We start from the raw sequence: 24106 nt of genomic DNA on the forward strand, positions 1-24106 counted from the left end.
CTATGTTGATGAGGAGCCACAGACCTCAATCCTGGAAAGAAATCCCTCCCAGGGCTCCAGTGACTTCTCCAATTGTAATTCACAGAACAGGAAACAAATATCCCTGGGGAGGAAGAGGCCCCTGCTCTGTCAGTCCCCCAAGGCCAGGGGGTCCACATATCTGATGCCACACTGGATTCAGATATGAGAAAGAATTTCAACCTGTTAGAGGTCACACCTCCTCCCAGCCCCCAGTCCAGGATGGGGGCAAGATGGTGCTGATGGTGGCAGTGGCAGCTGCGGGTGGCCACAGTGGTGGTGTGAGGCTGCACAGGCTGAAGTGGCAAGGAGGAGGAGGAAGTGTTATTTTTTGCCATTTCATTAGGAGGCCCAGGGTACTGAGAGAAGGCTTGAGCCGCAGGAATCCAGAGCAGAGCTTTGGGGGGTGGGGCAGAGGGTTATGGGGACAGCAACCTGCTTAAGATTGGACAGACCTGTGTGTGGGGCCCAGCAGGGTATAGCCCGGGCTTGACTCAGCTTAAAGGCACAAGATGCAGAAGCAGGCTGAATTCCTAGCCGGCAGGGGCGCCCTGCTGGGAGGTCTGTTGGGGCAAGGCCTGTGCAAGGGAGGCAGGTTGGGAGTGCTAACTGGATTTTTTATTTTTATATCAAGACACTGTGTTTAAAATTTTTACAAAGGACAAACTCCATGGGTTTCCGTTAGTGTTTTAAGAACTTTTCTTTAAAAAAAAAAAAAAGCCAACAACAACAAAAAACACTGCCTTTTTGAAAGAGAAATGACAGACACAAAAGAGACTCTGTAAAGAAAATGGGGCGAATTTCTGATACCATGACCCCAAGGGCAGAGGCAGAACCCAGATTACACTCAGGGGCCCAATAATGACATGGTCTCCACCAGAACCTCATTCACCAAATATAGGGTCCCCTGGTCTAGCCAGGCCAGTACTCCTGGCCTTTGGGGAAAGCAGGTCACCCTGCAGTCTCTGCAGCCCTCCACAGGGACACAGAGATGGCTGGAGAGTTCTCCCCTATGGCCCTCCAATCCCATCCAGCAGTAGCCCCTTCCTCCTTCTACCCCATGGTCTTGCTTGAATCCGTTTCTTTCCTGGGGGCGGGGGTCATGTTCCTTGACTGGATTGTGTGAGCACTGGGGGTTCCACACCCAGACAGACATAGGCCTGGAGCCTCCCTTCTGGAGCCTCTTTGCGCTCATGGGTTGGAGAGGCATTTGTTCCAAAATTATTTTTAAAATCAACAAAAACAAGACCCAGAAAAAAGACCAAGTCTGGGGGAGAAAGAGCTACTCTGCTCTTTAAAGCTCCCAAGTCTGGAGTTGGTCGGTGGTGCAGTTCCAAGAGAGGCGGAAGGCGAGCACCAAGGGGGTGTCCAGCTGGTGCTTTCAGGCCCCCAGAAGTGTCTGTGATCAGGCTCAAGGAGCTGGCTTCAGCTGCTGTTCCACAGGTCCTCGGTTTCCCAAAGACTCATTTGCGTCCCTATTTGAAGGGTTTGTTCAGGTTTACTTCCTTATTTGTGTTTTTGTACATGAGGGTGCATGTCCACATCTGTCTATGTTTGTGCAGGTGGGTCTGCTGTCGGGCGTGGGTGCGTGCGTATACATATATGTCCATACGTGTCTCTGTGTGTGTGTCTGTGTGTGCATATGTGTCCGTGGGTGTGGGAGGGAAGGAGCCGGGAGATAGGCTGTGCTCTGGGCTGGAGCTATACCCGGGTGGTGGAGTGTGAGTGGGGCAGCCCAGTACTATTGAACCCTGCGGCAAAGGTGTTATAGGGGTGCAATGTCTGCAGCCCCACTAAGGAGTTGGGAATCATAGTGATGGTGTTGGGTGTCATGAGTGGGATGTCATCAGGGGAGCGACGCAGGGTCAGCGTGTAGTCAGGCAGTGCAGTGAGGCGCAGTGTGTCATGGGGGGGGGCAGCCTCACATTCATGGTGGGTGGGGCCCAGCTGTAATGCTGCCAGCTCCTCCTCAGGAGCAGCTCCCAATTCAGGGGCCCCGGCTCCCCTCTGAGGGCTAGGCTGCCGCAGGGGCTCCTGACGCCGTTTGTCCTTGCGGTAGTAGAGGGCAGCAAAGGCCAGAACGTTCAGGAACAGGAGGGAGGCCCCCACAGCGATGGTGACACTTAATTCAGTGGAGTAGTCACGAGGGTTCTCCACCAGGAGTGGCCCTGCATCCTGGTCCCCATTCCAGGACCCTTGGGCATTCTCATTGCTGTAGGCAGGGGAGATGGCTGGCCGCTTGGTGCTCCAGGTCTTGCCGTTGGGCCTGCGGGTGATGTGGGAGCTGTGGGTGGTATCCGGGGGCGGCACTTTGGTGGTTGTGGACGTATAGTGGAACATGTCATGCAGGTTGTATAGGTGGGGCACCAGATGTTTCCAGAAGGCCACCTTAGTGGCCCGGTAATGATCGCGGACCCTTGGTTTCAGCCCGATGTGAAGGTAGAGTTGGTCTCGGGGATTGTATTTGGACCAGGCCACTTCCTCAAAGCGGTTGGCCTTGGTGTGAATGAACTTGGTATCCTGGGGGACTGGCTTGTTCGGATCCCTGAAATACCACATGGAAATCTGGGGTCACCACTCTACCTGGATGAGCAAAAGGCCCAGAATTCTTCCTCTCACACCCACTTCTAAACCTCTTCCCCAGCCCATAAATTCCCACATTTCCATCATTATTCAGGGCCCTTTCCTCTGTCCATGCCCCTCCGCTTTGCCTGTTGCTATGGCATCATGGAAATGGTCTCATCCTTCCCTGTGCCCAACCTGTAAGGTCATGCTATAGATGCTTTTTCTTCTCACATGCTATCAAGCATCCATCAAACTTTTCAGCCCAATTTTTCCAAGAACCCTTGAAAGGCTCTTTATGAATGTACTTTATTTCCATTTCACTCGGCCTCTGACCATCTAACTTTGAATCCTATAGTTTTGCCAGTAACTCCCAGGGCTGCTTGGTCCTAATGCTAGCTAATTCTGAGCCTCCACAAAATTTTTGAGGGAAGAAATGGCACGAAAGACTCAAAAGGAGGAAGTAGGAAGGGGGTGAGGAGGTTACCAGGCAGGATTTGGGGAATATCTCTTAAAAAGATGACAGAAGATGTTTAGAGAGAGGAACAGAAGAGAGGACATGCTGGGGTCCCAAAGAAGCACAACCCCCACTTTCTCCTTACCCGGTCTTGGCAAAGTTGGTCCAGTAGGTCATGACGACAGCGCTGAGCATAACGTCATTCTTGGAGAAATTACAGGGGAAGAGGTCAGTGGGGCCTACCATAGGGACACCAAAAACATAGGGTACTTCGTCCCCATGAGCTGCATCTGACCAAGCAGGCTTCATGAGGCTCTGGCAGTGATGGTAGAAGGCATAGAAGTAGGTGGGTGAGCCATAGCGGGCGTGCAGATCAGCGGTCACCACCGAGGGCTCCACCCACTGGTGGTCAGTGAAGAGTGCCACCAGTGTTTTGCGGCGGGTCTCCGGATTGTCACGGTCTGCCCAGTCTGTGTACATGAACTTGATGGTCTCCCGCAGGGTGTCCTTACCCTCAGGATAGCCATATAGATTGTCCACAAAGTTGGAGACTGAGTAGTCAAAGTCGGTGCCAGAGACGCCGTCCTCAGGGTCAACCACCCCTTCCACGAACTTGAGTCCCTCGCCCTGGTTGACCCCTAGCATAATGTCATAGTTGAGGAACTCGCCCTGCTCCATGAGAATCTCGGGGTCATCAGGAATGACGTCCCCATCGATCACAGGGCCAAAGGCCACATGGTAGCGGGCTGGCTGGATGTCCTGCTCTACTAGCTCCTTGGCACTCTTTTGACGAAGACAGTCCACCATGTCCACTGTGTCTAGCACGTTACAGCCTACCTTGTCTGCCAGCAGGCTGGTATACTTCACTGGTTGGTAGTTCACAGCCCAGCTGGACAGAGCAGAACCACTTTGGATGATGGCCCTCTGGAAAAGCCCTACAGAAGATAGGCATCCCCGGATCAGATCCATCATGTCACCCACAGCCTAGGCCTCTCTTACCTGTCTCTGAGGGGCAAATCAAATACTTCCTCCTCATTCCTTTGTCACTGAGGCTGCCCTATGGGTGAAAGAAGCTATGAAGGAAGAAGAAACCTTTTATCTGGGATGATGGATCAGGACCAGAGGAGGGGTTGCTGGGCCCCTGCACTGACTTATCCCCTGCCTGTTTCTTGCTTCCTTGTTCTGGGATGATGGTTGGTAACTTGGGGGTTAAGGAAGTGCCAGAAAGAATTAACCCCTTGGGTCCCAGACATCAGCTTCCTTCTGCTCTCTCTCTTTATCTCTCCTTGTCTTCCCTTCTTGCTTCCTGCCCAGCTGGGCCCAGCTCTGTGCCAGCATACCACCAGGGAGCTGGCGCTTCCACCACAAAGGGGTCTTTTTCATGAGAGATGAGAAATGCAGGCAGGAGAGAGCCTCACATTCTGGGAGTTTGGGGGAAAGATTCCTGAGGGCAAAGGCCTTGGGATCTCAAAGTCTTCGGGGAACGCGCTCTTCCAGGGTGTAGTCTCTATAGAGACTTTCCTTTTCCAGAAACTACTGATGCCTCAGATCCAGTTTTTTCCCAAGCCAAGAGGGAGCCAGTCCCCCAAACTCAAAAAGTGGATTATTCTTCTTCCCTACCTCCCCTGAGGGGAAAAAAAATGGTATCATGCTCTCCCTGGCCCCAACATTCCCAAGTAAGGGATAATCTGGCCCTCAAGTATACAATTCCTTTCCTCTAAAAGGAAGGCAGTTTGCAAGGGTAGAAAAAGAGGGAGAGAAATATAGATTACTACTTAAGAGAAAGCCTTGCTTTTCAAAAAATTATTCTCCATGAATCAATTGCAGAAAGACAGAGGGAACAACTTTTTACAGCAGCCAGGCCCCTCGGGAGACAGAATACGGCAGCACTCCAAGAAAGGCCTTCTCCTCTCAAGGAAATAGTTCTCTACCAGAGGAGGTGCTATTCCTCTTTTCAGACAGGGGCGCCCTCACAGACGGTCACCTCACCCTCCCCTTTGTGGAGAAAAGTATTCCTGTCACCTAGAAACACATTCTAAAGTGTGATGCAGATTTCACCCTGGTCTTCCCTCACTAGGGTAGTCCCTGGAGGGACAGAGGCAGAATGTCTAGGTCAGATAGGGGTGATTTGTCTCTCTCAGAGAGACGGGCCTTCTTCAAAGAGGGACTGGAAGTCTTCCTGTGAGAATATCACTCACTCACAGGGTTGATTCCAGCAAAACTACCTTGTCCTCTCTCACAGATTTCCTTACTTCGGAGAAGAATGTGCTCTAGAGCCCAGAGGTGAAGAGAACTTTGCCTGCTGTGCCAAAAAAGGGGCCTGTTCAGCTCCCTTGAAGAGTCACTGGCAGAGGGACCCATGGCAAGGAGAGAGGCTTTCGTCTGGGCTAAAAATGAGAGTCTTCCCTTAGGGGTTGTATAGGGAGGAAGTCTGGTTGGGCTATCAGATGGCTGCCCCTCAGAAAAAAAGCCCACCCCACAGGTTAGTGATCCTCACTGTTCCGACCCATCTCCCCACTTAAGGACAGTTTCTCTCCTGTACAGACTTGTTCTTCAGGGAGAAAGGCAAAGAATGAGTGTTTCTTACACCTAAAAACTAATTCCCACCCTAGATCTCTACCCTGAAGTCACATGTCCTTCCCAAACTGAAAGAGTTGCCCTGCCCCCAAAAACCCTCTACTGTCCCTTCAGAGACACATTCTACTCCCACTCAACCAAATCCAACTTCCATCATGACAGAAGGAGCATCTTGCTTTCTCAAGATATAAACGGGATTCTCTTTTTCCCTCTCTCACAAGGGGAGAATTACTTCTTCTCCTAGGGGAACATTCCTATTCCACTTCTCCCCAAAGGGATGCCAAGCTGTTAGAAGAGGGCTAGCTGGTTCCCCTGGACACTCTGGAGCTTGGGGTGGGGAGACGGGGGACCTGAGGCTCAGGGTGGGCAGCTGACACTTTGCTAGCTCACGTTTTGCCCCAAATGCTACTCACCCTCCGAGTGATGCGACAGAGTGAGGAGGCTCACACAGGATGCACCGATGCCTGAGCCAAAGACAGTGATACGGCGGGGATCACCACCAAAGAAGGCAATGTTCTCGCTCACCCAGCGGAGGGCCTGGATTTGGTCAAGGAGCCCATAGTTGCCCTTGGCAGCCTGATCACCGGTGCTCAGGAAACCTGGATTCAACAAAGGGCATGAGGACAGTGAAGGTAGAGGGATGGGGGATTTGGGTTATAATGGCAGGCAGGAGACTGGGGATGGCGGCGGGGGTGGGGGCGGAGGGCATGAGGACAGAGGATGGGCATGCAGTGTGGTTCTTTCCACCTGGCTACCCTCTACCATAGCTCCTTTCTGCAAGCTCCAGCACCATCAATATAGGAAGGATCAATTCCTTGCCACCCACCCATTCTCCAGTTTGGAGGAAGGGGTCTCCAGACTATTCAAGGGGGACCCTCCAGCTAGGAGACTTAAGCTGCAGGAACTGCAAATGGCCAGGCCCCGGATGTGCTATCCGGGACATTACCCTAGCCCCTGGCAAGACAGAGTGGAATGGGCAGGGACTCTGGAGTCAGATGGTCCTTGGTTCGAGTCCTGACTCTACCTCTTACTAGTCACATAGCCTTGGGCCAGTTATTTAAAATATCTGGGCTATAGTTTCCTCTTCTGTAAAATGAATATAAAAATACTTCAAAGGGCTGTAGTCAGGGTAAAACGAACATAAGCATCTCTAATATGCACCGCACTCTCTAAGTCTATAATTACTTCTCTCTCCCCTTCCTCCTCTCTCTGAGGGAAGTGAGGATCCCAAGAGGCAACAATCCCTAGGCTCTGCTTGCCCTTCTCCTGCAAATGAGCCCATCTACACCTCATTCCAGGGCCTCGAGTGGCCCCTACCTCTCATTCTCAGGGCCGGTTCTCATTTCCCTTCCTCCAAGACCTAATGAATCAGAAACTCTGGGGAGGAGGCCCCGCAATCTGTGTGTTTAACAAGCTCTTCAGGTGATGTGGTGCTTGCTAAAGTTAGAAAACCACTGGGTTAGACCATCTTTTTCATCTGGTGGAGAAATGGGGAAGTCAGTGCAGTGTGTTACCAGAGAAACAGGTCTGCCCGCCCACCCACTGGGATTTGCTGCTGAGGAGACATGTCACCATGGAGACTACCTTCCCGCCCACCTGCTGGGATTTGCTGCTGTGGAGACTTGCTACCATGGAGACTACCTTCCCGCCCACCTGCTGGCTATCCCACAGAGATGTCCTATATTCCTCCCCCACCACACACACACCCTGCTTCCATTTCAGACTGATCACGCTGCCTCGTTTCATCTCTCGTCCTTGATCTCTAGGCTCCATGGAAGGGCTCTATCTTGTCCTGCCCTAGGCTTTTGGAAGGGTCCTTTCCAGGTGGGAGTCATGGCGCTCCTGCACCTTGGAAACCCACACCTAGGTCGGTCTATTTTGACTCCATGTTTACGAGCTCGTTCACAGCACCTGGGATCAAGTTTTTGCAAGGCCATGTCTGGGCACCCTGAGCTCACGGAGAGCTCTCAGGCAGTCCTGGCAGCCCATGGGCAGAGGCTGGATTCGAACAGACTCCAGCAGGCCCAAGACCTCATCCCTGTCTTTCTCAGGTCCTCCTGCTTCTAGCTTCCATGAAAGAAAAGGGTTTCACCCTCTTCAAGGGTGTTATTAATTTACATTTGGTGCAGTTAAGTATGTAAAGTACTTAGTTATTCCTCTCAGGACTCAATCACAAGCCCTCTTTAGGCGAGGAAATGTGAAGGAATTAGAGAAAGCCTGAATGAGGATGAACGGAGGAGCCCTTGTTCCTCCAGACAAGGGAACCAGCTTCTCCTCTGCCGGGCCCATTCACACATTGAAGCCGCTGCTGCAAGTCTTCAAAAGTCTGCTGACCAAGATCCAACCCAGCTGTCCAAGCCCGAGACCCTCCGGCAAAAACCACTATGTGCTTCCCCCAGCCCTCCTGTCCCCTCTCTCTTCCTTTCTCCCTCCTCCATATTTTCTTTCCCTTTTCTCTTATGGAAGCCAGAGTGGCCCGGGCTTCAGCCTCGAGCCAAGGTAGCAGCAGGGGAAATGTATCAGTGTGTCTGTCCCATCAGCGGGAGGAGCCTGTGCCCAGATGTAGTAGGGGAGATTTCTCCAATGTGTCTGGATTCCCCCGGTTAGGAGCAAAGGCCTGAAAGGGCTGGTTGGAGGAGTCAACTGTCACTTGTAGCTCCCCGAGCTCCCACCGATCTTGGGATGAGAGGCGCTGAAGCATGCGGATGATGCCCTGTCAACCATCCCCTACTACAAGAGTCCTGTGTGAAGTGCCATATTCAACAGGCTCGGGCACATGATCCAGCAAATGTGATCGACCGTGAGCACACAGAAACCTGGCAGTGCAGTAGAGCAGTCATTTGCTGCTAGTTCCCCAGTAACTCAGCCATCCACAGAAACCACATGACACTGAGAGCTGAACTGCCTAACTCCTTAAACTGTCAGAAGAAATCTGAGACAGTCTCCCTGAACCCAGGTCTATACTGCCATCTACATAAGGTGCCCATCGACAGAAGACGAGGGAGTTTGGCACACTGTCCCCAAACCACAGATCTCTCACTCAAGGCTTAACATTTACCAGGTTTTTGGTTTGCCTGAAGGGTACCAGAGCAAAGACGTAGGATTAGATTCTGGAACCCAGAATAAAAATCTGGCAAGCCCCTACTTCCTCAGCCCTAGGGATATCTACATCTGGGATCCTGCTGTGGTCCCTTTCTTTGGATGGTCTCCAGCTCAGTGTGTTTTGTGGGGATGCTCCTCAAATAATAAGATGGGATCCATGGACTGGCCTGTGACATTCTCCAAATAAATGAATCACCCAAGATGTCCAAAGAAGCACCTCAGAGTAGATCATCTTTCTGGGCTCAGTGCTTCCAGAGAAGCTGAAGGGAGGGTGAATGTGCATGCAACTGGGACCCCAAACTGGCCGCCTGATCTGGGATGCTTGAAGACACAAAACAACAAAGTGTCAGCAACACGGCAAAAGCCCCAAGTGTCAGGGACAGATCTATGTTCTACATCTGGCACCAAGAGACAAAAACATCTTGCATGGACCCAGAATCTAATCAGCGGCTTATTGGTTACATTTGTGTTGTAGAGCAGGCAGTGAAGGAGACATAGGAAGTGGTGGGGGAACTTCTGACCAAATCTCAGGTTATGACTCCTTCTGAGGTTTGGGCAATATGTCGATCATTAACACCTGAGGCCCAAATAATAATATTCCTGCTCCTAGATGTTCTGTGCTGGTTATCCAAATGAGAGGAGGCTATAAAAGGAGGGGGATGGGGGCAGTTCCTAACCTGAGCTCCCTGAATGACTTTTGGTGGTGACCACGGAACCATTTCTATAACTTCTTGAGTGTGTGTGTCCATTTTACTGGGGGAGAGTCCATAGCTTTTATTAGAATCTCAAAGGGGTCCAAGACTCTCCCAAAGGTCAGAAACTTCTGATGGAGAAACTTAAAGATTAGAGAAGTGGAAGGTTATCAAGTACTCAGCAAACCAGGATGCCATAGTGAGCACTCCCTGGCAAGAGCCTCTACGGAACCCACAGCTCTCACAGTGATGCTTCTCATCCTGACTCTCTCCATCCCATCTCCTCTTCTCTTCTCACTTTCTCCCCTCTTCCCCCCCCCCAGCTCCTCCTCTCTTTCTTTTCCTGCATCCCTAGCTGGTCCAATCATTGAAAACCAAAGTGCATTCTTAGTACTCTCTAGTGCTTTCCAATAAAACCAACAGAATGGAGCTTGGTATGTCTCACTTTTTAAAGCAGCCATGTCACTCTCACTAACAAAATAAGGTTGCAAAATTCCTTCTGGCCTTTAACTACTGTGTATGTGTGGCTGGGTGTCTGTGTGAGCTTACTTGTGGATATTCCTGACTCTCCAGGAACTGTGCAGCTAGCTTATGGATTTAAGGCCCCCTTCACCTCCCCTTCACTGTCAGAGACTCAGGTCCACTTCCTCAACAGGACAGAACCCTCAAGAGAGCCTCGCTGGGAGGTCTGGGGCAACTTGGAAAGATAGAGGAACAGTGGCCAAACCATGAGACCCAAGCCCACCAGATGTCTTGCGCACTTCATCCCTGAGATCCAGATGCCATTGAAGGGACATGGGCTCCGCTGTTTTCAAGGAATATCATTTCTCCAGCCTGAACCCCCAAGACATGTCTTGCTGGCCCACTGAGTAATATCGGTAAGTCAAGAAAAGATTGCCTTTCTGTGTTCATAATTGGCACTAGAAGTGACATGCAGTACCAGGGTCTTTGGAAGTAGAGCTGGCAAAAACAATACACTCAAAAGCAAATTAAAATAAGGTCCTGTCAGCCAAGTGGCCAAGTGGCTGCTGGTCCAGCATCTAGGCCTCCAGCCCTGATGCATGGCATAGCCACCCTCTCCCCGCCCACTGGAACTTAGAAGACACAAGCTCTTTGGACAAGTTATCTTCTTCATGTCCTTATGGGGCCATATGGCTGCATGTGCCCTCGGAGGCCTGGGTGAGTGTCTGAAAGGGAGTAAGACCCTGTATGTTGAGTCACCCTCTCTGAGGTACTTGTTTACCTCAGGACCCTGGCCACAGATAGGCAGTCCTAGTCATCCAGGAAGAGACAACACAGAGGGGCAGCCTACATCACAAAAATAAGTGGGCAGATGAGAGAGGATGTGTAGGGAAGGGCAGCTAGGTATATATGATGAAGCATTTGAGAAGTAAGCATGTATATGTGGGAGTGCATTTGTGTAATGAGGTGGGAGGATATGGGGATACAGGCACAGAGAGAGTAGTGGACATTTGTACATGTGTATATATATATATGGGGTAAGTGCGGGCTATGTACAAATGTGGGGGTATGTGCATGGATGGATCTGGAGGTCAAGCAGGGATATATGGATGTGTATGTGTTTGTTGGCTGGGGGGCTATGTACATATGCATTCTGCATGTATATATGCAAGCTCTGATTGGGAGGAGTGTCCATGTGTGCACATATATGTGGGATTGTGGGTATACGTGTAGGAGGTCCATGGGTATGTGCATACAGTGGAGAGATATGTAAGTGTGGTGCATGGGACACATATTGTAGACGTGGAAGCAGGGATATGAGGGGTGTGTTATAGTATTTGTATATGCATTGGGTGGGGAGATGTGGACATGCGAATATGGATACATATGCATAGGGTGGGGGAATATTGGCTTGTGTTTACATGGGGAAGTTGAGGGACATATGTGTGTATGTGGGTGTTGGAGTGAATGAGGAAGTGAGGTGTGCAGGGGGATATGTGGGTATGTGTAATGTGTATGGGTGTAGCCGTGCCTATAGAGATGTAGAGGGGCGAGATATATGGGAATGGGGGCAGTGCGAGAAATCTGTGTACATATGGGGTACAGATGTTGAGTGTACAGAGGTATATAGTATGTGGATATGTGTGGGGGGAAAACTGTGTGGAGTGTTTATGGAGTGGTGGGGAATGTGCGTATGTGAGAGGCAGTTTGTAGATGTGGATTTTGGGGGGTTCTATATGTGTATGGGTATATGTGTGTATTTGTGGGGTGAGAAATAATCGTATGCATGGGCAGCATGGATGTGTGGCCATGTGAGGGTATGTGAGCATATGGATATGTGACAGGTTAGAAGGAGTATCTGTGTATGTGTGGGGTTTTTAGGGATGTGGGCCTGGGAGGGTAGTGATAGGGGAATGACACTAGAAAATTAATGGACCCTGCAAAACTCAGCTAAGCGAAAATCTGAAAGCAGTGACTTGGCTTGAAACTTAACAGAAGGTGTGGAGGTTGAACTGAGTTTCCAGTGGCAGCTAAACATTCCAGGAAAGGGCCTGGGGACACGGGGAAGCTCCCAGCACTTGGGTAGGGACTGTGTGATAACAAATGGCATTTGACTACGGTCATTGGCATCCGCTGAGAACCAAGGCCAGCATTAAATCCCCAGCATTTTTTCCTCCTTCCATAAGGACTCAGTCTTCCTTCTAGGCACCTAGTAGGGAACCATACCTAGTACCCCAACCCGATAGTTGAGGGTGATGACGATGACGTTGCCGTAACTGGCCAGGACACTGCCATCAATCATGTTGCCCGTCCCTTCCATGTAAGAGCCTCCATGGATGTAGACCATGACGGGCTTAGCACCACTGTCCCGGATGTCTGCAAGGAGAAGGGGTGAGAAACAGGCTGGGTAGGATGCCCTTCCTCCCCCACCCCCACCAGCCCTGGCCGGGGCGGGGGACGGGTTGTGGGCAGCAAAGCTATCCCAGGTGCCAGGACACCACCACCAGCTCTGAGGGCAGGACTCATGGGGCTGCTCAGCCTGGACTCAAGTGTGGGCCAGAGACTTGGCCAGAGGACTTCAGCGCCGTTTTTAAAGACTCTGGTTTCAGCCTCCCAGCTGAAGGCAGTCAGCCACACCTGTTGGGCAGGGAGCGGGAGGAAGAGGAAGGCCTGGTCTCCTTAGCTGGATCAAGTGAGTCCCTGCCCCGGGGCACCCAGGAGTCCTGGGACCTGACATGGCTTCAGAGAGCAGAGGCTGGGGAGCCCTGAAACCCCCAAGACTAGACCAGTTACATGGAAATACGGCCACTGGCAGCAGCTGGCCCCCCCAGTGCAGACAGAGACAAGAAGGGTGGGAGTAAGGGGTGGCACGGGAGAGAACAAGGAAGGTTGTGGATAAAAGGGAGTGAATGGCAGAGACGGGGTGTGGGGGACCTTAAGTGACATGGTTTCTCAGCCATGTGCCCAATTACCCCATTCTCCCTGGGCATCAAGCAGACTTAACTGGAAGCACTGGGGATGGGGAAGAGGAGAGGAGGAGGCCGAACTAAGAATGAGAGAGACCCCTGCCTCGCCATCCCCCACCCCCACCCCAGTCAGCATTAAGATGAAGATGGAGCCTTCCCAAAGGCCATTCATTGAGAGACCTCCAAGCGGCTGCTCCCAAGCCCAGGCAGTACAGTGGCGTTGGAGCTGGGCAGTCAAGAGAAGGCTCCCGGCCTGACCACCTCTACCTGCAGCCTCTCAGTGTGTGAGCTGGACCACCACTCTGCCTCACCAGCACAGCCCTACCAGCCACCAGCAAGGGGTGGGTAGGGGGGAGAGGGGGCCCCCCTGAGCTGTTTGGCACCTCCAGGGGTGGAGGGGCAGGGCCAGGGCCAGGGCAAGGAGGTAAAAGGGAATGCTTTCTGTTGCCAAGCAAACACAACCTGTTTTCCCAAGGAGGAAGGAAGACTGGTTCAAGCATCACACGAGGATCTTATACCATCTATGGACTGGGCCGTGGCGTTCTGGCCTCAGCATTTTAGCCCACAGCCTTTCTGGCCCTGTCCTGAGCCTATTGTGGCCCCTGACCCCGAGGACAGGTCTCTCTTTCTGGGAGGGGGCTGGGGAGGTTCTAAGTGGTGCTAATCTCCAGCCCCTTGGGTTGTCACTGCCTCACTCCTTCGTTCAATATCCTGCCGGGCCCCTCTCCCAGGAGCCAGTCTCCCCGCAAAACACAAGTGTCTCCTCTGCCAGTGAAACACAGGTATGTCCTCATCATCCAGTTCCCTTCATGCCTCTCCCAGCCTTCCCTCTGCTCTGCCTTCTCTCCATTCTCCCTGCCGATCAGTAGGGGCAGGTGCCCGTGAACCACAGAAGACGGGGGAGGAAGCTGTCTCTGTCAGTGCCCGCTGCTACTGGAGGGCAGAGGATGGGGGTAGGGAACTGGGGCGAGGAGGAGGCCTGCCCCCTGGCTCTGCTCGTGGTCTCTTGCTCCCGCCAGCTGTGTCCATCACCCCGGAACGCCCAGTGGCCAACCAGGCCAAAGATGGATGAACAGCCCAACAGCCTCGTATAGGAACAGAAACACACCAACGGACGGACAGACAGACAGACGGGGCTTCTCCCCATCGAGAGGGGGAGGGGCTCTGTGCCATGCACCAGCCGCCGCGCCCTGCAGCCCCCAAATACCTTCATCTTCATCCCCGTCATTATCCGCTAAGTCCTCGCCCTGTTTCTTAGCGCCGGATCCTGGGGACCAGACACGGGGAGACACAACAGCACAGAACAGAGAACAAAACAGAGAGAGAATTCAAAAACAGCATGACTGCAGTGTGGCCCAGCAAGCCAGCTCTGGGCTTGGGCCCAGGACAGGCAGGAGGGATGGCAAGAACCAAGGGAATGGGTGGGCTGAGGCCCAGACCTTCATCAGGATGATGGTGTTGCAGGCCCCTGCTGTGCTGGCTTCCCTGCACCTCCCTGCCCTGCCTCCCTGTCCCCAACAGCCCGTCTCAATCAGCTACCTTCCCGGAGGGAGCAGCATACGGGCCAGGGCAGAGCCAGAGGCCCACGCAAGGACAGGATTGCTCCCAGGTGGAAGGGGGCTGCAAATGTGGACACTGGTAGGCTGAGCTGGAGAGCAGGGGCAGCCACCGAGGGTGACAGGTGGCACTGCCAGAATGTTGGATATGGAAGTGAGCTATTAGGGCAGAGACGGGGATTGGGGCCCCCAGCCCTGAGCTACCTGGGCCCAGTAGGAAGGCTAATGTGGGGCCTCAGCTGACCCTGATTCCCAGAGGAGAAAATAAGAGATAAAGCTTTGCCTCTGGTCTTCCTCGTTGGGGCCCCCTGCTCTGGCTAATGGCAAATGGGGTTCTTGCTCCCAGGAACCAGGCCTAAGAGCAGCAAGCACTGCCCGGAGATCTAGAGAGAGATAGAGAGGGAGGGAGGGAAAAGAGGAAGGGGAGGAGGAAAGAGGGACGTGAGAGAGATGGAGAGAGAGAGACAGAGACAGAGAGAGGGGGGTAGACAGAGAAATAATAATAACAGCTCCTACCATATACCGAATATTTACCATGTGCCAGACACTCTACTGCTGCCATATTGTTTGATCCTTACACCCCAATGAGGTAAGTACTGTCTCTATTCCTGTTTCACCGATGGGGAAACTGAGGTTCAGAGAGGTAAAGTGACTTGCCCAAGATCACACAGCCAGGAAGCACTAGAGGTAAGATTCAAACCCAGGTCTGCTCAACTGCAAAGCCCATGGTCTTTCCACTGCACCATACCACCTTTCTAGGATGGGGGAAAGGGAAGGAAAGAATCAGCGAGAAAAAAGGTGGAGCGTGGGGTGGAGGGAGAGAGGAAGGGGGGGAAGGAGAGAAAAGAAGGGACCCAGAGGAGAGAAGAGAGACATTGAGGACCTGTGGGTAAGCTGGCACCAATTCTCTTTCCTGTTCTAAGGAGATGATAGGTGCATCTTGGGTATGGCTGTGGAGAAAGAGGACTTGCTGCCTGGACGCTGGGCAGAGTGGGGAGACAGAGGTCATTCCACCAGTACCCCAGGGCTTACCCTCTGCTCTGTGACACCAGATACTCTCAGCCTGGAGGCAGCAAATAGCCCCCTTTCCCAGCTGGTCTGGTCACTGGTGACTAAATTCCCTTACAGCTATTAATCAAAACAGGAGCCTCCCTCATATTACAAAATGGCTTTTCAACTAGGCCAAGAGCTGGGCCCGAGGTGCAGGAATGGCCTCTAGCTTCCCGAACCGCCAGTGGCACCTACCGTCTTAACACCTGCCAGTACTGCCCTTGGAAATGCCGTGGGGCCTGTGGCATCATGGCTGGCACAATGGACAGCCGCCCCCCCCCCCCGCCCGGCGGAAGGCAAGTACTCATCCAAAACATGCATTCCCTCCAACTTGATGGAGTGGAAGTGGGGAGAGGGGGCAGATCCTCCCCCGGAAATCCCTCACTTCCCAAGGGCACTGACTTAGAAAGTGGGTCCCTATTGCACACACACCCTCTGTTCCCCTGCTGCCCCGCCAGGAGCATCCCTGGGTTGCTGCGTTGTCCCGGCCTCATCTGTGACCTCTTCTGCGCAGATGCCTTTGCTCCTTCCAGCGCAACCACCATCCCTGGTCCCCACACTGTGCTGCTGCAGGGTCCATCTGGACCAGGCCTACCCTATGCACACCACAATCCTAACAACCGCTGCAGATAGGATATCTCTCGCCCCAGAAGTGGGGTCAGAAATTCCATTCTGAATGGCCGACCGGCCCTGGATAGGGAACTAATTTGAGCCATGCCTCGAAATTACCAAATACCCTCCCTGCAAGCTGTCTGGAACTCACTTCCCAACTTGGCCTGTGGGGCTCAGCTGAACCAGCTTAGTTTCAATCCTAGGACAGGAGCTTCGTCAGAGTAGCGATGAAGACTTTATCCATTATTCCTGAATTGTGCCTTTACCTCATACCCCTCCAACAGCCCTGCCTAGCACACAGTGCCTAGCACATGGCCTTGCCCACAGTCACTGATCCTGATAGGCAAATGTTTGCAGTTGAGGGGAGCTTCCAGTCAGCTCTCTAGCCAAACTCTGAGGACTGGACTCCCCTGGGCTCTCACTGGCACCCTGGGGAGATGATTCCTCCTAGGAATAGTTACTGTCTAGTCATCCTCTCTCCCAGCAGCACACCCCCACACCCTTCAAGCAAGTAACCCACGGGAGCAGGCTTAAGAGACTTTCTTCCTGAATTCATTCACAGGCTAATGGAATGTCAAGGCTGGAATGGTCCCCCTACCATCTTCAGAGGCCAAAGTGGAAGTCCTTTTGTGTGTGTGTGTGTGTGTGTGTGTGTGTGTCGGGGGGGGGGCTTGCCTAAAGTCTGTCTCACTGTGAGCGGAAGAGAGGTGGGACTGTCAGGCTTTGGGGTTCCCAGACCCATACTCTTTCTGCAATGCCACTCTTGTGGGACAAGTGTTTGCTGATCGCCTACAGCATGTGAGGTCCTAGGCTGAGTGTGGGACCTCACACTGTCCCTAGAGCTGCAGGCCCCCCTGGGTGCTTCCGGGTGCATCAACAACACTCAACGCGCGCACGCACGCGCGCACGCGCGCGCGCACACACACACACACACACACACACACTCCATGTGGATTTTGGGAATGTGTCCCCTAGAGATTCCTGCTCAGCAGGGAGCATCCATGCGGGCAGGAAATCCTGACAACCCCAACTCAGGGAAAGCCTGCCCTACGATTACAAAGGAAAACAAACCCCAATCTTGCCAAAAGGTTGTAGGGATCAGGCTGTGACTTTTCACCTATTCCTTAAGCTGGTACTATTTCCAATTTGGCCCAGCCCATCCACATTTCACCATTGTTTGCAGAGTTGGGGAGGTGGGAATGACCAGATGGGAGCCTTGCGTGCTACAGTGGAAAGAACACCGCCCTGAGGGTCAAGAGACCCGGGTTTTGGCCCCAGTTCTGCCACTGACCAACACAGGGCCTTGAGCAGCAGCAAGTCACTCCCCTGGGCCTGTTTCCTCATCCGTAAAATTGGGAAACTGATTCCTGCTTTACAAGCTTCCAGAGACATGGGGAGGATTTTACAGCTAAGTATGAAAAGTGCTTTGCAGAAAACATGATGTGGTATTTGAACAGGAAGAATTATTTCTGCAAGGAGAACAGACACCTCCCAGCAAGAGGGTAAATGTAAAATACAGGATCTCGTGCCTCCTTTAGAGTCCATAGTTCCCAGAGACCCCCAAGGTCTAGCCACCAGACTAGCCTGGGGCACTCAGCTATGCTGTGGCCAGAGGTGGAGTCAAGGGTGACTTTGGTCTAAACTTCAAGGCTGGAAAGTTGAGTCTAGACTTTGCACTCAGGAAAGAGTACATAGGGATGAAGCAGTGGCTCCCTGTTGGGAAAAGGGCAGAGGCCTTTGGCTCCAACTTGGCTGTCTAGAGTCCCCCACCTCCACCCCCCTCCACTGAGGTGGCTCAGAGAAAACCACTGGCTCTGTGCACATGCGTTAGTGTGGAATTTGGAAGAAACGGGGTTGCGGCTTCTGCTCTGAACCTGCCTTAGGCCACCAAATCCTCCCTGCAAAGCAGCCAAGGCCCTTGGCTATGGTGGAGCTCAGGCCTGCTCACCGACCGCCCCCTGAGCCTGGGCTACTTGAAGGAAGGCTGGGTCCTCAGGGGCAAGGGCAGGTGGGCAGGCAGCCCTCCCTCTCTCTCTCTCTCCCTCCCCGCCGGCTCGCTACCTACCTCCTTTCCTACAAATTTTCTTGTTGGGCTTTCGGGCGCATTCCTTGGAAATCCGCTTTACTGTAAAATGAATAAAAAACTAAAAAATAACAGGAGGCCTCTGCTCAGGGGCATGCACCCCCATCCCCCCAGGCCCCAAGAGCTGCTCTGCAGGCGGCACATGGCAGAGAGCCTGTCCCACCATCTCCTTGTTTCTGTCACTTACCTGAGTGTGACCCCCGCGGGAGGAGGCATCAGCTAGCCAAAGAGGAGGTATCTAAGTGATGCCCACCAGGCCGACCCCCCCCCTCGCCCCCCCCACACACCCGGCTCCCTTGGCCACACAGACCTACCACCTTTCAAAGCAGGTGGAATGGCAACAGGGGGGCCTGGTGGAGCCAGCATCCTGGGCAGCTGCCAGCAGTGACCCATACTCCCCCAGGGAACCCCCATCCAGCACTCAGGCCCTAGATCCATCAAAGCTCTCAGGCCTGGCCAGGCTCCTCCTGGTAACAGTGTCACTCACACATGGGAGCTCAGACAATGCTGGGGGAGGGAAGAATGGGGAGGCCAAGCTGAGTGATGGTTAGAAGCATCTTCATAGACAACGGACAGACGCATGCTGCAGGACACACACAACCACATGCGAGCCACAAACGCAACAGGGCGGGCGGGAAGCAGGGAAGGCACAGTGCCTGGCCGCAGCACTCACCATCCTCTGTGGGCACATAGACATTCAGGTAGAGGCAGTCTTCATTGGGCTCCTGGATGTAAGTAGCGACAATATCCAAGTTGGCAGTGAACCAGACAGGCAGCATGACTTCGGGCACAGCCGTGTGGATGTTCTGGGGGCACACTGGGGGAAAGTGTGTGGCGTTCCGGATGCCCGACCAGGAGGGGGGTGGCTCAGGGGGCAGGAAACGTTTCTCGCCGATGGGGGGAGCTGCGTAGGGCACCCCCAGGTACTGATCCACAGGCCCCAGGATCTCACTGGGCAAGGGTACCCGGGCACCCCTCAGCTTCCCAAAGTGGGTGTTGACTGTGGGCGCTGGGGCCTGGGTACTGGCCCTCAGCACCAAGCTGAGGAACCACAGGGTGAGGTACAGGCTCCGGCCAACCGTGGATTCGGGGCTCAGGAACAGCGAGGGCAGGCCAAGCCGCAGCCACATGTTCCGGGCAGGGGGACCGGCAGGAAAGGCAGACTCCGGGGTCACAGCATCAGCCCAACAGGCAGCCCCTTCATGGCCACACTGACTTGAACCTCAAGACTGAGCTCTCGGGGGACACCTACAGGTGCCCCAGCAATGCAGAGAGGTTGTCCAAGCACCACAGCTTCAGAAAGGGACTCCCTCAGGGCCAGACAGGCCTGTGGAGAGAGGGAAGCATGCGTCACCTGACATGGTCTGGGAGGAGGGCTAAGGGGAGTTGCTTCCTTGCCCCCCCCCTCCGCTGGGCTTGGGCTGTCCTCCCACAGTGAGGAGAGTTTTCCCATGCCCGGCCTGGCGTTCCAGGGGCCCACAGATGATCTCTATTGCCCATCAGAAGCAGTCTGTGTGCCTTGCTACGGCCCAGAAGATCCTAGGGGATTGACACAGTGACAGTTGCTGCCACTGCAAGTTTCCAGTCCCCAGCTCCAACTCCTCAGCCAGTGGAGCTCATTGGGGTCAGCCAGACCCAGAGTAGCCTGTGGAAGCAGGAGGCGGGGAACACTGGAAGGGGGGCTCAGGTTCCGGAGCAAACTCTCTAGACCCCTAGCCCCAGTTACTCCACACGGGGACCTCCCACACCAGAAAAGGGTAGGATTGTTAACCTCGTTCAGGGGTTCTAAGTCAGAAATAGGAAAAACTGGCAGATAGGCATAGCATCCCACATAGAGACCCCCTCACCAGCAACCAGGGCAGGCAGTGGGGTGGAGGGGTAGCAGGATGGCCACTCACCAGAGTCCCTAGACCCTCCTGTGCCCCTGTACATTGCTCCTCAGCCCTGCTCCCAAATTCTTAAGCCTTGGTCCTTTCTGTGGGATATCTCTAATTCACACCGAGTGCCAGAACTGAGGCAGAGACCGTAGTCCTCCTTCAGTCCTCCTTCCGCCTAGCACCCTAGGCATTGTTAATACTCAGCCAGTGTAAAATAAACAACGGGGTGTGGGGGACACACACCCAGAGACCTATGGAAATAAAGTCACAAAGACTCAAAAGGGAGTGCGAGAGACCAAGCCAGGATCACAGACACTGTGATTCACTCCCACAGACATATATTCCAAACCCACAGTGATCCCTCATATCGTCGCATATCCTGAGACAGAGAGCCTCACAGAGCCAGAGAATCACAGAGAAATACATTCAGAGACACACACAGGGACTCACTGAAATATAATCACACACATACCACATAGGTAAATATCCAGAGACACTACAGCATAATGGTGACACATAGGTGGAGACAGAGACAGAAATAGCCACTCAAGACACACGGGCTTTCTAACATACAGTTATACAGCCAGCACATACATATGGGTGCACACAGACACTGCTGCATGGAGACATACACGCGTGCAAGACTGTGTGCGTGCGCGCGCGCACACACATACACACACACAGACGCACACAGATACAATTTAGTTTTCCCTATTTCTCCCGCCTTCCAAGATTGCCGGCCTGCTCCTTTAAGAACTGGCTGAAGGGGTGGGGGAGGGAGATTGGGAACGCCCGGCCTTAGGCCACAACGAGAGGGGAATGAGAATGTGTGTGTGTAAGAGAGAGAGCAAGAAAGGGAGAAACAGAGAGAGGAAGAGAGAGGGAGGGAGGGAGAGGGAGGGCAAGAGAGGTAGAGGGAGAGGAAGAGAGCTAGAGAGAGAGAAGGAGAAAGAAAAGGAGGGAGGGAAGGAGGAGGAGGAGGGAAGGCGGGCAAAACCACTAAAGGGATGGGGGCTCAGAGGAAATGGGGAGCAAAGTAGGGGGGCGGGGGTTAGATCCCAGACATTGCCCAGAATGCACCTGGGTGGGGGGGTGGGAGGAGGGGAAAGGGAAGGAAGGGGTAGGAGTAGGGAGGTGGGGCAGAAGGGAGCGTGTGTGTGTGTGTGTGTGTGTGTGTGTGTGTGTGTGTGTGTGTATGGGGGGGGATAGTCCGCAGCTGAGTTCACACAATCCCCCCATTCACCGTCTCCATGGCAACTCTGGGGCACAGACCGCTCATTCACACGGCTTCCCCGCCAGCACCCCCCCCATACCATTAACCCCCTCGGTGCTGCCCCTCCCCACAAATTCCATTAACCCCTTCGGGATGCCTCCCTCTCCAGTAACCCTTCAGTGCCAAATACTGGTCCCCTCCGAGTCAATTCCCTGCAGCCCCTCCCCCGTGAACACCTAGACAAATCCACCGACCCCCAAACGCCCTCTGTACCCTAGGACCCACTGTGAGTCCCCAAGGCCGAGATCTCCATCCTGGTCCAACTTGCAATTTGGGAGAAGACAAGGGGAGGCGGCAATGCTGGGGATTAGAGTGGCATCTGGGGTACTTTGGGGGCTGGAGCAGTATTGGGCAAGGGGAATTGTGCAGGAATGGGCTGGTATGGAGAACTGCAGTATTGGGGGCTACACGGGTTCGGAATGGTATTGGGGGACAAAGCTGCATTGGAATGGGGGAGGATAGGATAAAGGCCTGGGGGGAGGGGGCTGCAGAGAGTGGGGGAGGGAGCCTGGCTGTGAGATGCTATGATGGAAAAAGGATGGGGCTGCACTGCGGGGGAGGGGGGACTGGCAATGTGCAATACAGGAATAGGGCTGGGGGCACTTAGTAGGGGTATTTTGATGAGCATGCGGCCAGGCTGTGGAAATAGAGGGACCACGGGTGGGACGATGGTAGGGATGCGGGATTCAGGGAGGAGGCGGAGGAGAGAAGCAAAGCGGAGGAGGATTGGAGGGTCAGGGGTGCCGATGGAGAACATGGGGGTTGAGAAGGATGGGGAGCATTGGCTGGGGAGTGGAGGAGCCCGGGATTGGGAGGGGATAGGATCGGAGCAAGGTATGAGCAGCTGGAGGATGAGAGACCGGGGCAGGCGGCCTCACCTGTTCCCCGGGCTGTTGCGAGCGACTGAACCGGGCCGCGGACCACCCATATCGCCTCCAGGCCAAGGGCTCCGCACCTGAATCCCCGAGATCTGCTCTCCGGCAGCCTGGCTGCTGTGCCCGCGCACCGAGGGGGCGCGCTGCGCGTGCCCGGACACGGGGGGGCGCGGTCCCTGCCATTAACTCCTTTTGTGCCAGAGATGGCTCAAGTCCTGGGGCATGGCCCAATTCCTCCCATGCTCAAGCACACTCGGCTCACCCCCTCTCTCCCTTTCACACACACCCTGCTCAAATGAAGACAGGCGATCTTCCAGGGCAGCTTAACTCAAACTTTACCTGCAAAGCTCAAAACCTTGAAACAAAGGGAGAAACTGAGGCACTGCTGTCTGCAAGAGCCCGCAGTCATACTCTACAGAAGACAAGCCTCCACCTTGCTCAGCATCCCTTGCTTCTCCCCTCCTCAGCACCCGCACAAGGCAAGCAGCAACCAGTGGAGGGGTAGGGGTACTTTGCTCTCGTCCTGTCACTCTCCCAAAAGTCAACGGTTGTTCCTTTCTGCTGCTTCTGTTGGGGCATGTCAGACAGCACGCCAGTTGTCCCACCATTTCAGGCTCTCCCCTCCAGATCCAGCTTTATGTCTCATGTTTCTGTATATGGTGCACCTGTCCCATTCATTTAGCCCCCACCACCACCACTGTAAGTCCCCCTGAGTGTCCCTTATCTCAGCTGAGCCCCTAACCCTGTAGCTCATCAGAATGTTTTTGTCTGGATAGAACAGATCAGAAGCAAGCTTTGGTCACATCTGCCTTGACCCTGTCTGGGGAGATCTGTTCCTTGTGAACACAACTCTGAAACTTGGTAAGTCCCATATGAGCAAGGGCGTTCTGGACCTCAAAGGGGGATTTTATTTATTTTTATTTTTTATTTTCTGGTGTTTGGGTATTGATGGCTGATCCTCGGTTTTACCAGCACATGTGACACTTGCCAGTGACCCAGTGTGACTATGGCTTGGATGTTACCCTGAAGTTGTCAAATCATCCGGTACCACCCACCAACAAGGCTGAGGTTGGTCCTCTTCAAGCCCCAGCTGGACATACCAGAAGACTCCTTTGTAGTACACCAGTTGACTCTCCTGAATAGCCTTTATGTACTGCCTCAAACCTGAAGGCAAAGGGGCTGCAAATGACCCCGCCACAGTTCCAAATGTGACTCTGGAGCAACAGTTTTGAGTTTTCTCTACTGTAAAATGGGAGGGATCAACAGTCATCCTGGGTAACTGCCAAGGTGGGTCAGGTGAAAACAGTTTCCAGCAACAGAGCAAAGAGAGAAAAGGGTCCTTCCTTTTCCTGGGTCTCTCTTCCTCTCAGAACCATACCTTCCTTCCACCACCAATTCAATGGTGACACATGCCAATGGAGGGCAATTTTTCATCCCAGTTCATCCCAGAAATGTGACTCTTGGGAGAAGTTCTCTAGGATGCTGCTTGGTATATGACAGGGAGCGCAGGAGTTGGCCAAAAGGGTAGGCAGTGCCAGTCACACCCTCCACCCTGGAAGCTTGTTCAAAACCCAGCAGCACAGGGAGTGGGGGGCAGAAAAATCAGGTTCCACTGATTTTTTCCCCTCTGGCCTATCAGCCCCTCCCCCACCCTAGTGGTCTATCCCTCATGGAGAGAAGCTACAAAGAACCCCCAACATCTAGCTGAGAAGGTAAGCTGCCCTTCTTAAGAAACTAAGGGCCCCAACCTATATAATATGTTGTCAGGTTGAAGAAGGGAGAAGAGAGTAGCAATCCAATTGGAATCTAGAAATTGGTGGGATGGAAGGTAAACAGGAGAGCTGATTGGAACAGAACAGAACAAAGGCTCTGACTGGTTGGTCCAGCCCCCAGCACTCTCCTCAGAGCCTGCCCTTCCCCACCATGCAGAACTCACACACTCCC

At 53.5% G+C, this 24106-nt stretch overlaps 1 protein-coding gene across 4 annotated transcripts; it reads right to left on the reverse strand.

Annotated features, from left to right (window-relative positions):
- Positions 1–614: 614 nt before the first annotated feature.
- Positions 615–22324, reverse strand: NLGN3 (neuroligin 3). Of its 4 annotated transcripts, XM_077888219.1 has the most exons (8): positions 22166–22324; positions 18811–19464; positions 18120–18179; positions 14044–14103; positions 12097–12246; positions 6028–6213; positions 3183–3972; positions 615–2563 (listed from the first exon to the last, which is right to left on the reverse strand). In XM_077888219.1, exons 2-8 carry the CDS (start codon positions 19265–19267, stop codon positions 1720–1722), a joined length of 2547 nt encoding a protein of 848 aa, XP_077744345.1. In that variant the 5' UTR covers positions 19268–19464; positions 22166–22324; the 3' UTR covers positions 615–1719. The 4 variants fall into 4 exon arrangements, with proteins under 4 accessions (XP_077744345.1, XP_077744346.1, XP_077744347.1 ...); XM_077888220.1 differs by lacking the exon at positions 18120–18179; XM_077888221.1 differs by lacking the exons at positions 14044–14103; positions 18120–18179.
- Positions 22325–24106: the final 1782 nt, after the last annotated feature.

This window comes from Canis aureus, chromosome X, assembly GCF_053574225.1.
Source record: "Canis aureus isolate CA01 chromosome X, VMU_Caureus_v.1.0, whole genome shotgun sequence".
Taxonomy (NCBI): Eukaryota; Metazoa; Chordata; class Mammalia; order Carnivora; family Canidae; genus Canis; species Canis aureus.

Bases quoted from the DNA above. Each gene is read 5' to 3' on its own strand.
- NLGN3 (XM_077888219.1), bottom strand. From the start codon at position 19,267: ATGTGGCTGCGGCTTGGCCTGCCCTCGCTGTTCCTGAGCCCCGAATCC. The intron at 3,973-6,027 runs GTGAGTAGCATT...TATCTTCTGTAG, and splicing joins TCTGTCGCATCACTCGGAGG to GGCTTTTCCAGAGGGCCATC. The intron at 2,564-3,182 runs GTAAGGAGAAAG...GTGGTATTTCAG, and splicing joins ACCAACTTTGCCAAGACCGG to GGATCCGAACAAGCCAGTCC.